The 16,233-nt window shown below is 37.8% G+C and overlaps 1 protein-coding gene across 2 annotated transcripts in view; it reads left to right on the top strand.

Annotated features, from left to right (window-relative positions):
- The window catches only part of LOC133616116 (synaptotagmin-7-like), a 463,372-nt gene that overhangs the window by 216,944 nt on the left and 230,195 nt on the right, over positions 1-16,233 (top strand). For both annotated transcript variants that reach the window (XM_061975228.1, XM_061975227.1), the window contains exon 2: positions 6,440-6,543. In XM_061975228.1, the coding sequence (XP_061831212.1) occupies positions 6,440-6,543 (104 nt within the window). The remainder of the gene's footprint in view (positions 1-6,439; positions 6,544-16,233) is intronic.

Raw genomic sequence — 16,233 nt, 5'->3', positions numbered from 1 at the left:
GCCTTATTGCAGTGAAACTTGCCAAGGGACAGGTAACCAAATATTAACAATTCCTGTATGTATACTTTTGACCCAGCAGATTTGGTCACATTTTCAGTAGACCCATAATAAATTCATAAAAGAACCAAACTTCAGGAATGTTTTTTGTGACCAGCAGATACGTGCTCCAATCACTCTATCAAAAAAAAATAAGAGTTGTAGAAATTATTGGAAACTCAAGACAGCCATGACATTATGTTCTTTACAAGTGTATGTAAACTTTTAATCGCGACTATATATATATATATACCGTATATATATATATATATTTATTTATTTATTTTTATTTTTTTATTTTATGCTGCCTTTTTTGCTGCAGCTGGTATAAATACTGTAACATTGTACATGGTAATTGGGATTTGTTATATGTTGAATATACTATATGATAATATAATATATCAGTATATATGATATACTGTATATATAATACGTAAATATTACACATGTATATGTTATATTTTATATTGCTACTATGGTACATTTTTAGTCGACTTTATACCTTTTGTTTTCGCCCTCTTTTTGTGCCCTTGTGTGTATTATCCTTGCCAGCCTTTGCAACTGAGCTACTGTGTGGAACAAATTCCCTTGTGGATCATTAAAGTTTGTCATATACTATATATATATATATATATATATATATATATGTATATATATATATATATATATATATATATATATATATATATATATATATATATATATGAGTTACTTTGTATGCAGTTGGCTTTTGGCCCTGGGTCAAAGTTTTGGAGCCCAATGTGGCCCCCCAGTCTAAACGTTTGGACACCCCTGTTGTAGACTAGAGCAATGTGAGGGAGTGGGACGGAGAATCACACGAAAGTCTGGCACTTTTTATTTACATTGAAAAGTTCATAGATGGTCAAATTAAGTTCACATTGCATTTTAGCTTCATCCTGAAATTTCACCAAAAGCCAAATATTTTAAGACCGTTCCTTTCAGTTTGTCAAGTAATGGTTTGGAATGGTAAACCCTGATCTGTCGGTCCTGCGATGAGGTGGCGACTTGTCCAGGGTGTACCCCGCCTTCCGCCCGAATGCAGCTGAGATAGGCTCCAGCACCCCCCGCGACCCCGAAAGGGACAAGTGGTAGAAAATGGATGGATGGATGGAACCCTGATTTGGCTTGAGAAGGAGGAGGTTGGCAAACGCAGCATCAGACAAAAGGTGTCAAGCTGCAACCTGATACGCCCAACATCTGGGTGCTTACAAATGGGATGGTCTAAATCAAAGATTTGGGGAAAGCCAAAAAATTGTACATTAATGACATGATCCTCACCATACTGCTTTGTGTTAATTTGGAAAAGAAAAAATGTTTTATTTCCAGATGAGCGTCTTCCTGTCAGTTGAAGGGTACTTTGAACAGCCTCAGTCTGTAAGCGATACATTGCCAGCAAACAATGAAATGAATCAAGGTTTTAACTTTGAAAAGTGCAGAAGGTATTTAACTCGAGAGCTTTTGCTCCCAAAGTAAAAGGGAGTAGAAAAAAACCCTAGACTTGAATGTTAATTACCATCATGTACTCAAGTGATTGTAGTTTCACAATCAAATTGAGATACCACATTAACACAGATAATCGACTTGGAAGGTTAGTTTTTTTTCTGATCGAAACTTTAAAAACTGTATTCATTAAAAACTGTATTCATTAAAAACTGTATTCATTGCTTGTCTGAGACTCTCTTAGTAGTCATCGTGTTAGATTTCACAGATTCAGTGTGGAATAAATCATAAACTATTCAACTAAACTGTTAAAGAAGATGTTAAAGAAGGCTTCTAGTTTAGCTGCTGACGTATGCAGTAACATATTCTGTTATTTTTAGAGATGTCCGATAATGGCTTTTTTGCCGATATCCGATATTTCGATATTGTCCAACTCTTAATTACCGATTCCGATATCAACCGATACGGATATATACAGTCGTAAAATCAACACATTATTATGCCTAATTTTGTTGTGATTCCCCGCTGGATGCATTAAACAATGTAACAAGGTTTTCCAAAATAAATCAACTCAAGTTATGGAAATAAATGCCAACATGGCACTGCCATATTTATTATTGAAGTCATAAAGTGCATTATTTTTTTAACATGCCTCAAAACAGCAGCTTGGAATTTGGGACATGCTCTCCCTGAGAGAGCATGAGGAGGTTGAGGTGGGCGGGGTTGCGGTGGGGCGGGATTGAGGTGTGGGGGGGGGGGCATATGGTACAATACAATCAGCAAGATAAGATGGAGCTAGACCGTGGATACTCACTTGTCATTCCAAATTGGGTATCCAATCACAAGTTGCAATTTAGCAGGAAGCAGTAAGTGTTGACCCACAAAGAAGGAAAACAAAACATTGATTAGGTGGCAGATACATATTTGCAAGGCCATTTTTTAAGAAGGATATTTAAAGAGAAACGACATCTTGTGAGACGATGTCGGTGATGCAATGGGGAAATTCTCGCCATTTCCACAGGAATCAACCGATTACGAGGGTTATAAGGCGTCGAATGGCCGCTACAAATTGTGAGTTCAAATATTTTATTTCTTTATTTTTTCACGTTTAGTATGTTTTTTGCAATTTTAATTTTGACAGTACCATATAAGATATGTTTTAATTGCGGGTTTATTGATTTGTCAATGCGCCAGAAAATCTGTTGATGTGTTCAATATCCAGTAGTGCGTAAATGTGTTTCTGTATAGTATTTATCCAGCAATGGTCATGTGGTGACATAAATGATGGTATTTTGAGAGGTAATCATTGAAGTCAGACATCACTGAAGGCCTAGGTGGGAAACGCACGGCTCGTCACTGCTTGCAGGCATACAGAGACAGTAACGTTAGCGATCAAAAATTAGATTAACGCGTGTCCCTTTCGGGGTTGTGGGGGGTTCTTGAGCCTATCTCAGCTGCATTCGGGCGGAAGGCGGGGTACACCCTGGACAAGTCGCCACCTCATCACAGGGCCAACACAGATAGACAGACAACATTCACACTCACATTCACACACTAGGGCCAATTTAGTGTTGCCAATCAACCTATCCCCAGGTGCATGTCTTTGGAGGTGGGAGGAAGCCGGAGTACCCGGAGGGAACCCACGCAGTCATGGGGAGAACATGCAAACTCCACACAGAAATATCCCGAGCCTGGGATTGAACTCAGGTCTACTGAGGACCTTCGTATTGTCAGGCACATGCACTAACCCCTGTTTCACCGTGCTGCAACATAACACACTTAATATGACTCTAATCAATTAATAGATATTAACATGATAAGTTCTCACTAGTAAATATTTCTTGTCCAGTGTTCTTCTTTTGTGTTTCTTATGCAGTATCGTCAGTTCCAGTATGGTCCATTTTTGCAATCTGCATATTAGTGAGTGAAGTGAAGTGGAGTACCGTATTTTCCGGACTATAAGGCGCACTTAAAATCTTTTTTTTTTCTCAAAACTCGACAGTGCGCCTTATAACCCGGTGCACCTAATGTAAGGAATAATTTTGGTTGAGCTTACCCACCTTGAAGCTATTTTATTTGGTACATGGTGTAATGATAAGTGTGACCTGTGGATGGCAGTCAAACACAAGAGCTATGTGTAGACTGCACTATGATGGGTCTCAGGTAAACAACACCAACATTTTAAATGTCCACCCACCCATCCATTTTCTACTGCTCGTCTTTTTTGGGGTCGCGTGGGGTGCTGGAGCCTATCTCAGCTGCATTCGGGGGGTAGGCGGGGTACACCCTAGACAAGTCGCCACCTCATCACAGGGCCAACACAGATAGCCAGACAACATTCACACTCACATTTACAAATGTTCCATTGAAAATATAGAACATTACACACAGCGCACAAAAATCATTTAACATGTTTTAGTACGACTTTGGTAAGCTATGAAGCCGCACCGCTTGAAGGATTTCACCGCATTAAACATACGAGTATTCTTATGGTGTGTGTATAAGGTAAGACATTGTCTGGTGTTTTGTTCCGCAATATTATGCAAAAGCAACTTTTCTTAGCTTCTGATACCTGCTGATCTGTATTTGGGATCTGCATGAATCCTGAAAAATTGTCCGCATCCGCCTTTTAGTCCTTGATGACTCCGTAGTCGATAAGCTTCTTCTTTTGCTCTATCTTCTTGTTATGTGACATTCATCCTTCGCTGTTGCCATTTCTAATATAAAGTAGTGTAAAGTTCTTACTTATTATACATGTCAGTAAACTCGCCAGTGCTAAAACATACCGGTGTAGTGAGTTTACATTATTTACCCAAGGAACTTTACTTATAAGAGTTCAGGTTGGACGGTTTTTCACGGCATACATTTCCTCTGTTATTGATTTAAGTAAATTCTGAATGTCATTAAAACAGTTAGCGCCATCTTTTGACACTTCTTCCACTCCCGTCCTTGCACCCTACACCGCTACAACAAAGATGACAGGGAGAAGACGCTGCCGAAGGTGAGCCACGTAAATAAGACCGCCCACAAAACGGCGCATCCTGAAGCGACTGTCAGAAAGTGGCTTGAAGATGATCTGTAAAACATCATCTTATGCAACATTTTGACCAAAGAACCACCATTACATGTTATGTAGACCATAGGAAGTGTTTTCCATTTAGAAAAAAAAAAAAATAATATGACTCCTTTAATGCGCTCTATAATCCGATGCGCCTAATATGAAAAAAAGATCAAAAATAGACCATTCATCGGCGGTGCGCCCTATGGTCCGGAAAATTCGGAATATATTTACGTAGTGGTTTTTCACTAGTGACTCAATGCGCTTTAAATTGAGAAACACATTATCTACATTCAAGCTACATTGAGACCAGTTTGGGTGGCACTGGTACAAGGGTGGGTTAAGTGTCAGGCCCAAAGCTTCATTTTTTTCATGGTTGTCCTGTGTCCTTGTCCTTATTTTACCTAACATTTGTCATGTCTGTGTTAATCATGTTTTTGTTTGGCCATATGCTGTTTGTTTTTTGGACGCTTTTTAGTTCCTGGTTGTTCACTCCCTTGTTATGTTTCCATGGTTACCCATTAGTTTCACCTGTTCCACGTTTGGACTCACACACCTGTCACCAATCATGTCACTGTTATTTAAGCCTGTCTTTTTCTGTTGGTCGGCCTCGCGACATCATCTGCTGTTACCCTTGTCACTCATGCGTTGATTCCATGCCATTGTTCCATGATCATTTCCATGCTTGTTCCAAGTAAATTTTTGTTTATTCATGTCACGTTTAGCAGTTCTTTTGTTTCATGTCCCTAGTCTATGTTAAGTGTAAGTTTTTGTTTTATAGTCAAGTTTGTACCTCCGCCTTGTGCGCGCCTTTAGTTTGTTCTTTTTGTTATAGTAAAAATAAATATGTCCTTACCTTCACGCCATGTCCGCTCCAACTTTTATTGCATCTCGGGAAAACAATGTCATGACAACATTGTCCCTGATAAAAGGGTTTTCTCACCTGCACATCGCCTACTATCTCTGCATTTTGGGGTCATGTCGACAACGTGTATATAATGATGTATATATTTGAGCTTATAAATCTTATGTTTAGAGAGAATCCCAACATATGCACTTAACTCTTGTTTTTTAAATCTGTAAAGATGTCTGTTTTATACTCACTCATAAAAAAGAACAAATACATTATTAATGACCCCCAAATGAATGACATGCATGCACATGTTGAGTAAAAGAAAACTTCTTTCAACTGTATAGAATATTTAAAGAAAATTGTGATTCCGTCCACTGAAATGCCTTTTTTATTATTATTTGCAATGTGCTCTCAAGTGAGCGATAAAAAAAAGAAATGGGGATAAAGGAGTGACTTAGTGGTTTGATTAATTTTGCAGGTGGAAAGACTGTAGAGAAGAGAATTTGGCACTGGTGGGCTCATTGTTTGCAGACATTATTTTAGTGCCAGGCTGCTATGCGCATTCCATCATGTCGCCGACATAGCGACAAACATTTGATTGGCAGCGTCGAGTGTCTGTAATTGAAAGAAAGTCGTGGGCCGAGGAAGAAGTTTCATACATCAAGTTGGGAACAAAGTTGCTGAAGGATTTTACAAGATAGCTGCGAAAGAGAACGGATGCTCGTAATTGCATGGCTTGTGGTCCTTGATATGATCTCTTCCTGACGAGTGCACATCCTCTATTTATACACTGCGAGCACCAGCATGAAACGGTTGCGTCGCTTTTTAACACTTGTCTGTCTCGCTGATAACAACTGCGGGAGAATGATGAATGCGTGCGGAAACAAGGCCAGATCATCACACGCATTTGCTCCCAATCGCAACTAAAAATGGGGAGCGTTGTCACACAAAACCCAGGATGTTTCAACTGTGAGCCTCAACTAATATTCTTGTCTCTGTGTGTCTTCCTTCTTCTGTCCCTCCCCCCTCAGGTTCAGTGTCGCTCAGTGTATTCCTGGTGTCTTTGGCATTCTTAGTATGTGCCCTTTGGCTAGTTGCTCTATGTGGTGTCTGCACCTGGTGCCAACGTAAACTGGTAAGTGACTGTACTTACAGTAAGTCATTCAATCAATCATTGAAAACTATCAACCATTCAGATGTTAAAAAAAAAAAAAGGGCTATAAGACAGTGATGTACCGCGAGGTTCAGGACTGACTTATATTTCTAAACTTGAAATGCATGTACTCTAATCAATGTTAGTTTTTTCCAATTTTGCTTACACCAGGGGTGTCAAACATATGCCCCGGGGGGCTGGATCAGGCCGGCGGACAGGTTTTATCCAGCCCTCAGGACATACTTGCCAACCCTCCCGAATTTTCCGGGAGACTCCCGAAATTCAGCGCCTCTCCCGAAAACCTCCCGGGACAAATATTCTCCCGAAAATCTCCCGATTTTCAGCCGGAGCTGGAAGCCACGCCCCCTCCAGCTCCATGCGGACCCGAGTGAGGACAGCCTTTTTTCATGACGGGAGGACAACAGGGTGACTAGAACTAAATCATCCAGACTAGAGATAAATTGTATTATTATGTTTATCTTACCTAAAAATAAATGTATTTATTAATTAAAAGCAATAAATAAATAAATACATTTTTACTATATTTTGCTAAAAACATCAAAATTAATTGTATTTTTATTTGTATTTTTTCCTGACTCCTTATTACATCCAGCCATAGAATTATACATCAAGATAAACATATTTGAAATAATTGATTTTAAATTATCATAATAATTCATTTAAAATGATCATATTTAATTATTAAAATAATTGCTTGTTTATCAACAACTTTAGCATTTTATTCATTACATTTTGAAACTCTCAGAAGCCAAGTTATGTTATATTCCTTAATATTTATTTATGCAAGTTTGAAGGTATCAATTATCTAAACACAGTTTTGTTTGCATATTTTCAGGATGTATATATATATATATATATATATATATATATATATATATATATATATATGTATATATGTATATATATATATATATATATATATATATATATATATATATATATATATATATATATATATATGTGTATATATATATGTATATATATATATATATATATATATTTATATGTGTATATGTATATATATATATATATATATATGTGTATATGTATGAAATACTTGACTTGGTGAATTCTAGCTGTCAATATACTCCTCCCCTCTTAACCACGCCCCGCCCCAACCCCGACCATGCCCCCACCCCCCAACCCCCACCTCCCGAAATCGGAGGTCTCAAGGTTGGCAAGTATGCCTCAGGATGAGTTTGCTCAGTATAAAAATTACCCTGAAATTTGTGAACGAAAGAAACGGCAGTTCTAAATGTGTCCACTGGATGTCGCAATAGCAATTATTTGTATCTTTGTAGAATACTGCATATGTACAAAATAAACCACATGATGTTAGTACATTAGTCGAGGAAAATGATCAAACTACACAAATAACATCCTGTAATTTGATTTTAATATCATTTTTTTTATCTTGATAGATTGAAAATTAACACCAATGAGTTGACTGAGTTCACTTCAGTTTAGTTTCAGTTTATATTGAACATGCACACGATACAATGTATTGCATCACACATTTCCAATGGTTTCATTACAGCACGTCCGAAAAGGAGTAGGAAGATGCAGAGCGTATTTAATCCTACCCCTTTTCATACCATAGCAATTTTATCCAATTTCCTTGTTCTCTGTAACAAAACAGTGAACAAATAAATAATAAATAAATAATATACCATAGTAAGCATACAAATATTAAATACATAAATAATCTTTGTCTCAATAAAAAAGGGTTTAAGATGTTTATCATAATTCTTGTTCTGTGTACTTTGTGAACACTTTTGTCTCTTAAACTGAATCATACTGGTGCTTTGTTTCATTTCTCTGGTTAATCCGTTCCATAATTTAATTCCACATACTGATATACTAAAGGTTTTAAGTGTTGTATGCGCATACACATGTTTTAAATTAGATTTTCCTGTAAGGTTATATTTCTCCTCTTCTGTTGAGAAGAATTGTTGTACATTCTTGGGTAGCAGGTTATAGTTTGCGTTGTACATCATTTTAGCTGTTTTCAAATGCACCAAATCGTTGAATTTCAAAAGTTGTGATTTAATACATGAAGTGTTTTTTCAATGTTCTCTTTATCCAACATTATGTATTATTCTAATTGATCTTTTTTGTAACACAGTTTGTGAATGAAGCGCACATTTGTAGTTATTTCCCCATATTTCTGCACAATAACTCAGATATGGTAACACTAGTGAGCAGTAGAGAATATGAAGTGATTTTTTTATCCAGAACATGTTTTGCTTTATTCATTATTGATGTGTTTCTTGCTACTTTATGTTGTATATTATTACATTATCACATAATTTATTCAGAAAAAAATAAATAATGACAAATAAAGCAGATATACTATTAACCTAAACAGGTAATTGTACAAACCCCGTACTATTTGAGTTGGGAAATTGTTTTAAATATAAATATAAACGGAATACAATGATTTGCAAATCATTTTCAACCCATATTCAGTTGAATATGCTACAAAGACAACATATTTGATGTTCAAACTGAAACATTTTTTTTTTGCAAATAATCATTAACTTTAGAATTTGATGCCAGCAACACGTGACAAAGAAGTTGGGAAAGGTGGCAATAAATACTGATAAAGTTGAGGAATGCTCATCAAACACTTATTTAGAACATCCCACAGGTGTACAGGCAAATTGGGAACAGGTGGGTGCCATGATTGGGTATAAAAGTAGATTCCATGAAATGCTCAGTCATTCACAAACAAGGATGGGGTGAGGGTCACCACTTTGTCAACAAATGCGTGAGCAAATTGTTGAACAGTTTAAGAAAAACCTTTCTCAACCAGCTATTGCAAGGAATTTAGGGATTTCACCATCTACGGTCCGTAACATCATCAAAGGGTTCAGAGAATCTGGAGAAATCACTGCACGTAAGCAGCTAAGCCCGTGACCTTCGATCCCTCAGGCTGTACTGCATCAACAAGCGACATCAGTGTGTAAAGGATATCACCACATGGGCTCAGGAACACTTCAGAAACCCACTGTCACTAACTACAGTTGGTCGCTACATCTGTAAGTGCAAGTTAAAACTCTCCTATGCAAGGCGAAAACCGTTTATCGACAACACCCAGAAACGCCGTCGGCTTCGCTGGGCCTGAGCTCATCTAAGATGGACTGATTCAAAGTGGAAAAGTGTTCTGTGGTCTGACGAGTCCACATTTCAAATTGTTTTTGGAAACTGTGGACGTCGTGTCCTCCGGACCAAAGAGGAAAAGAACCATCCGGATTGTTATAGGCGCAAAGTTGAAAAACCAGCATCTGTGATGGTATACAGGTTTTTGAGCAACATATGTTGCAATCCAAGCAACGTTACCATGGATGCCCCTGCTTATTTCAGCAAGACAATGCCAAGCCACGTGTTACATCAACGTGGCTTCATAGTAAAAGAGTGCGGGTACTAGACTGGCCTGCCTGTAGTCCAGACCTGTCTCCCATTGAAAATGTGTGGCACATTATGAAGCCTAAAATACCACAACGGAGACCCCCGGACTGTTGAACAACTTAAGCTGTACATCAAGCAAGAATGGGAAATAATTCCACCTGAGAAGCTTAAAAAATGTGTCTTCTCAGTTCCCAGACGTTTACTGAGTGTTGTTAAAAGGAAAGGCCATGTAACACAGTGGTGAACATGCCCTTTCCCAACTACTTTGGCACGTGTTGCAGCCATGAAATTCTAAGTGAATTATTATTTGCAAAAAAAAAAAAAAAAGTTTATGAGTTTGAACATCAAATATCTTGTCTTTGTAGTGCATTCAATTGAATATGGGTTGAAAAGGATTTGCAAATTATTGTATTCCGTTTATATTTATATCTAACACAATTTCCCAACTCATATGGAAACAGGGTTTGTAAAAAAAAAAACTACAACATTATGATTTGTACAATTTCAGAATGTGCTTGTTCTATTTTTAAACAAAGAAAACAATCCGAAGTTGTCTTTATTTTTAAGTTATCGTGCCGCGATTTTACCAGTCCAGCCCACTTGGGAGTAGATTTGTTTCCATGTGGCCCCCCATCTAGAATGAGTTTGACACCCCTGGCTTACACACTAAATGTTAAATGTTCACACAGTTAACATAAGTCTACACACAGTAAACAAAACCACTGTGCAGATGTGCCTAATATTAGGCATTGACTATGCTTCACAGTTTTTGCGAAATATTACACACAATGCTTTACACACACATTCCCATCTTGCACATGTGATGTGGAAGAGATACTATGGCCGGATGCAGCTAGACGGGCAGGTGATGATCAGAATCAGTAACTGAGGCTTTTGAGTATGTTCTTTCATAGAGTTGCTGTTGCCTAAGTCTGCACATGAAGCCTATACTCTATGCCAGGCATGTCAGACTCATTTTCATTGAGGGCCACATTGCAGTTATGGTTGCCCTCAGAGGGCCGATTTTAACACTGAATAATAAGCAGTATGTATATAAATGTGTATATATATAAATCATGTGTATAATGGTCTATGTATTTGATTATTATGTCTTTTTATATGTACGCTGTACAAAACGAAATCTGTAGATTGTACTGTATAAAACTGGCAGCTCTGTCGCCACAATTTTACATTAATATTTGCAAGTTTTTTTTACAGCATATAAAATGAAAAAATACATGGAATTAAATTGAATGGAATGGAAAAACTGTACCACTGTTTTTTTGTTTTTTTAATTCATGCAAGTTTTTTATACTTTAAAATCTACGGTTGTTGTGTTTTATAGTGTATTACTCTATATTGAAAGTGGATTTTACTGTAAAAAATGTTTACTGTTAAATTTTTACATGAACAGTTTGTTTGATTACCTGCTTTGAAATCATAAGTAAAGCAGATATTTAAGCATTTATCTATATTTGAACATTAACATTGTTTTGAAATGTATGGTGATATATTTTGTTTTATTATTAGAGATGATTAAAGTGTAAATATATGTAATTGTACACAGTACATTTATTTTTGTAATACATGTATTTAGAAAAAATAACATACTTTACTTACACATATTATTTCCACTCTTTCAATCAATCTTTAATCAATCAATCTTTATTTATATAGCCCTAAATCACAAGTGTCTCAAAGGGCTGCACAAGCCACAACGACATCCTCGGTACAGAGCCCACATACGGGCAAGGAAAAACTCACCCCAGTGGGACGTCGATGTGAATGACTATGAGAAACCTTGGAGAGGACCGCATATGTGGGTAACCCCCCCCCTCTAGGGGAGACCGAAAGCAATGGATGTCGAGTGGGTCTGACATAATATTGTGAGAGTCCAGTCCATAGTGGATCCAACATAATAGTAAGAGTCCAGTCCATAGTGGGGCCAGCAGGACACCATCCCGAGCGGAGACGGGTCAGCAGCGTAGAGATGTTCCCAGCCAATGCACAGGCGAGCGGTCCACCCCGGGTCCCGACTCTGGACAGCCAGCACTTCATCCATGGCCACCTGACCTGTGCCCCCCCCCCCCCCTCATGGAAAAGGGGAGCAGAGGAGAAAAGAAAAGAAACGGCAGATCAACTGGTCTAACAGGGGGGCTATTTAAAGGCTAGAGTATACAAATGAGTTTTAAGATGGGACTTAAATGCTTCTACTGAGGTAGCATCTCTAATTGTTACCGGGAGGGCATTCCATAGTACTGGAGCCCGAATAGAAAACGCTCTATAGCCCGCAGACTTTTTTTGGGCTCTGGGAATCACTAATAAGCCGGAGTTCTTTGAACGCAGATTTCTTGCCGGGACATATGGTACAATGCAATCGACAAGATAGGACGGAGCTAGACCGTGTAGTATTTTATACGTAAGTAGTAAAACCTTAAAGTCACTTCTTAAGTGCACAGGAAGCCAGTGCAGGTGAGCCAGTATAGGCGTAATATGATCAAACTTTCTTGTTCTTGTCAAAAGTCTAGCAGCCGCATTTTGTACCAACTGTAATTTTTTTATGCTAGACATAGGGAGACCCGAAAATAATACGTTACAGTAGTCGAGACGAGACGTAACGAACGCATGAATAATGATCTCAGCGTCGCTAGTGGATAAAATAGAACGAATTTTAGCGATATTACGGAGATGGAAGAAGGCCGTTTTAGTAACACTCTTAATGTGTGATTCAAACGAGAGAGTTGGGTCGAAGATAATACCCAGATTCTTTACTGATTCGCCTTGTGTAATTGTTTGGTTGTCAAATGTTAAGGTGGTATTATTAAATAAATGTCGGTGTTTAGCAGGACCGATAATCAGCATTTCCGTTTTCTTGGCGTTGAGTTGCAAGAAGTTAGCGGACATCCATTGTTTAATTTCATTAAGACACGCCTCCAGCTGACTACAATCCGGCGTGTTGGTCAGCTTTAGGGGCATGTAGAGTTGGGTGTCATCAGCATAGCAATGAAAGCTAACACCGTATTTGCTAACACCGTACTTTCGGGGGCCACACAAATTGATCTGGCCCCCGGGCCTTGAGTTGGACACCTGTGCTCTATGCTGTAATTTTTATTTTTATCCAGATTTTTTTTCAAACCTTTTTATATGTCTCCGATTTTAATTTGTACTGCATGTCATTGTTGACTATTACGATATGTTACTTTACCTGACTGTGGTAAATGATTATTTTCTGGCAGCATCATTGTTGAGCACTTCTTGAAAATATTACAGGATATTTTTACTTTTTCTTTAGGTCCATAGGCCCACTTCAAAGTAAACAATGATAATCGCTATGGATTTGCCAGTATATTTTGTCAAGTTACAGTAATCATGTTCGGGCAAAATGCTCCAAAAATGTGATTTCTTATCGTAAAATAGGTTGTTTTAACAAATGTGTTTTGTATTTATCAATGTTCTAGGTAACTCACTCAAATAGTGTCTTATCATTTGAAGTCTGTGTGAGTGAGATGACAATAAATCGGCATTTTTACAAATGCTTGCTTTATTTTGATGAATGGGTATATGTTTTGACCCAAGTGTGTCATTTTGCAAATAATCTAGGAATTAAGGAACATTTAATGTGGTGTTTGGAAAAGTGTGTATATCTTTTGAAAAAGATATACACACTGTGTAAATAAATGAAAAAAAATGTAATACAGGTTCCTCTTTTTTTTTTTTTAAACACATAAAAATATAATTTCTATATTTATTTAATGAATACAAAAAAAATGTGTGGTTTTCATGGCCCTCTAAACAGATCACAAGTCTGTGTATATTCTGCGTGGAGGGCACAATTTTGCATATAAAATGTCAAATAATGAATGACAAGTATGGTAGTATTATTGTAGCAAAATTATTTGCAAACGTCTGTGTACTAATATGTGTGTAATCAGATCCACTTGTGTGTGTTTTAATTTGTCTGTGTGTCAAAAAAATATATACAGTCGCGATCAAAAGTGTACATACACTTACTCTTATTTTACTCTTAGTTTTTTGTGATGGACTGATTAGAGCACATACTTGTTGGTCACAAAAAAACATTCATGAAGTTTGGTTCTTTTATGAATTTATTATGGGTCTACTGAAAATGTGACCAAATCTGCTGGGTCAAAAGTATACATACAGCTATGTTAATATTTGCTTACATGTCCCTTGGCAAGTTTCACTGCAATAAGGCGCTTTTGGTAGCCATCCACAAGCTTCTGGTTGAATTTTTGACCACTCCTCTTGACAAAATTGGTGCAGTTCAGGTAAATGTGTTGGTTTTCTGACATGGACTTGTTTCTTCAGCATTGTCCACACATTTATGTCAGGACTTTGGGAAGGCCATTCTAAAACCTTAATTCTAGCCTGATTTAGCCATTCCTTTACCACTTTTGATGTGTGTTTGGGGTCATTGTCCTATTGGAACACCCAACTGCACCCAAGACCCAACCTCCGGGCTGATGATTTTAGGTTGCCCTGAAGAATTTGGAGGTAATCCTCCTTTTTCATTGTCCCATTTAAAGCACCAGTTCCATTGGCAGCAAAACAGGCCCAGAGCATAATACTACCACCACCATGTTTGACGGTAGGGATGGTGTTCCTTGGATTAAAGGCCTCACATTTTCTCCTCTAAACATATTGCTGGGTATTGTGGCCAAACAGCTCCATTTATGTTTCATCTGACCACAGAACTTTCCTCCAGAAGGTCTTATCTTTGTCCATGTGATGTCAGATGAAACAACAATTGAGCTGTTTCGCCAAGAGACTTAGACTTATACTTAGACTTCCTTTTATTGCCATTCAAATTTGAAAATTATAGTACAGTTAGAATGATATTGTCATGTCTTGGTGATCATGTTTAGTTTGACTATGTTCTGTTTGGTTTTTGCACTCTGTCAGTTCCTGATTTTTCACTCCCTGTTTTGTTTCCATGACTACCAATCAGTTCACCTATCCTCACGACTCACGCACCTGATTCTTTTGAACTCACGCACCTGTTTTCAATCACCACATGACTATTTAAGCCTGTCATTTTCTGTTTGTCGGCCTGGTGACATCACATTCACACGCTGCTTACTCTGTCCAGGTCATAGTTCATGCTGCTCTTTTCTTGCCACGTACGTTTTTTTGTTTATTCAAGCCACTGTTTTGTACCTCCGCTGTGAGCGCCTTTTGTTTGTTCCTTTTTTTCCACAGTTCTGCCTTTGTGCTAGTTTTGTTTTATTAGCCAAGTTTGTTCCCCGCCTTGTGCACGCCTTTTGTTTATACTTTTTATAGTCTATTATTAAATCATGTATTTACCTTCACGCAGGGGCGCCGAAAAGGGGATTCTAGGGGCCCATGATGGAGGGGGGCCCAGAGAGGCCCCTAATAATGATGAAATTATAATACAGAAAAAATAATGACACTGTGTTGGGGGCCCTGTAAAGATTATTTTCATGGGGCCCAAAATCCCTAGCAGCGCCCCTGCCTTCACGCCATGTCCGGTCCAAATCCTTTGCACCATGGGAAAACAAACCACGCCAAAATCCAAGTCTTGACGGATATTTTGTTGCATTAGCTCGTTGTAGTTCAGGATAAAAGAGCAATAAGGTGCAGACGTAAATAAATAGATTACTGTACAGATACATATATTGCACTAGTTTGTTAGGCAAATTATTTGGCCACATAATAACGGTTATCCTGTAAGAAAACACATTATTTGTCTAAAACTGAATCAAACAACAGGTGGCTTATGAAAAGCAATGTAAGACCATATTTTAAAAAAAACTTTGCAATCAAAACGCTTTGTTTAAAGAGTCAATGTGTTTGCTGCTCAATGCAAAGTGTATTTTGTGGAATTCTCTCCTGTTATTGGAAAAAAGCCAGTATCGACTCACACAATAAATAACCCATGCAGACTCATCTAATGATCCCGTCCTACTTTAATATTTGTTTGGTGTTTTAAAACCAAATTCTGTCTCTGTATCAATCTAGAACCCATGTGACTTCAGCTTTTATTCACATGAATTGTAAAGTAAGAAATAATAGGAGAGAGAGTAGATTGTGTTTTTATTATAAACACACCGTGTGGCCTTCCATGTTCTTTTCTTTCCCTTGACTAATCAAAATGAACTTCACTCAAGTGGGCCGTCACGTTTCATCATTCTGTGACCTTGGATTGAATGTGTTGAGTGAATGTTGACTTGGTGTTGTTGCTGCAGAGTACAAGGCTTT

The sequence above is a fragment of the Nerophis lumbriciformis genome, linkage group LG15, assembly GCF_033978685.3.
Source record: "Nerophis lumbriciformis linkage group LG15, RoL_Nlum_v2.1, whole genome shotgun sequence".
In the NCBI taxonomy this organism is placed as follows: domain Eukaryota; kingdom Metazoa; phylum Chordata; class Actinopteri; order Syngnathiformes; family Syngnathidae; genus Nerophis; species Nerophis lumbriciformis.
Note: the sequence above shows the minus strand (reverse complement) of the source record. Positions and strands in the feature narration are given on the sequence as shown.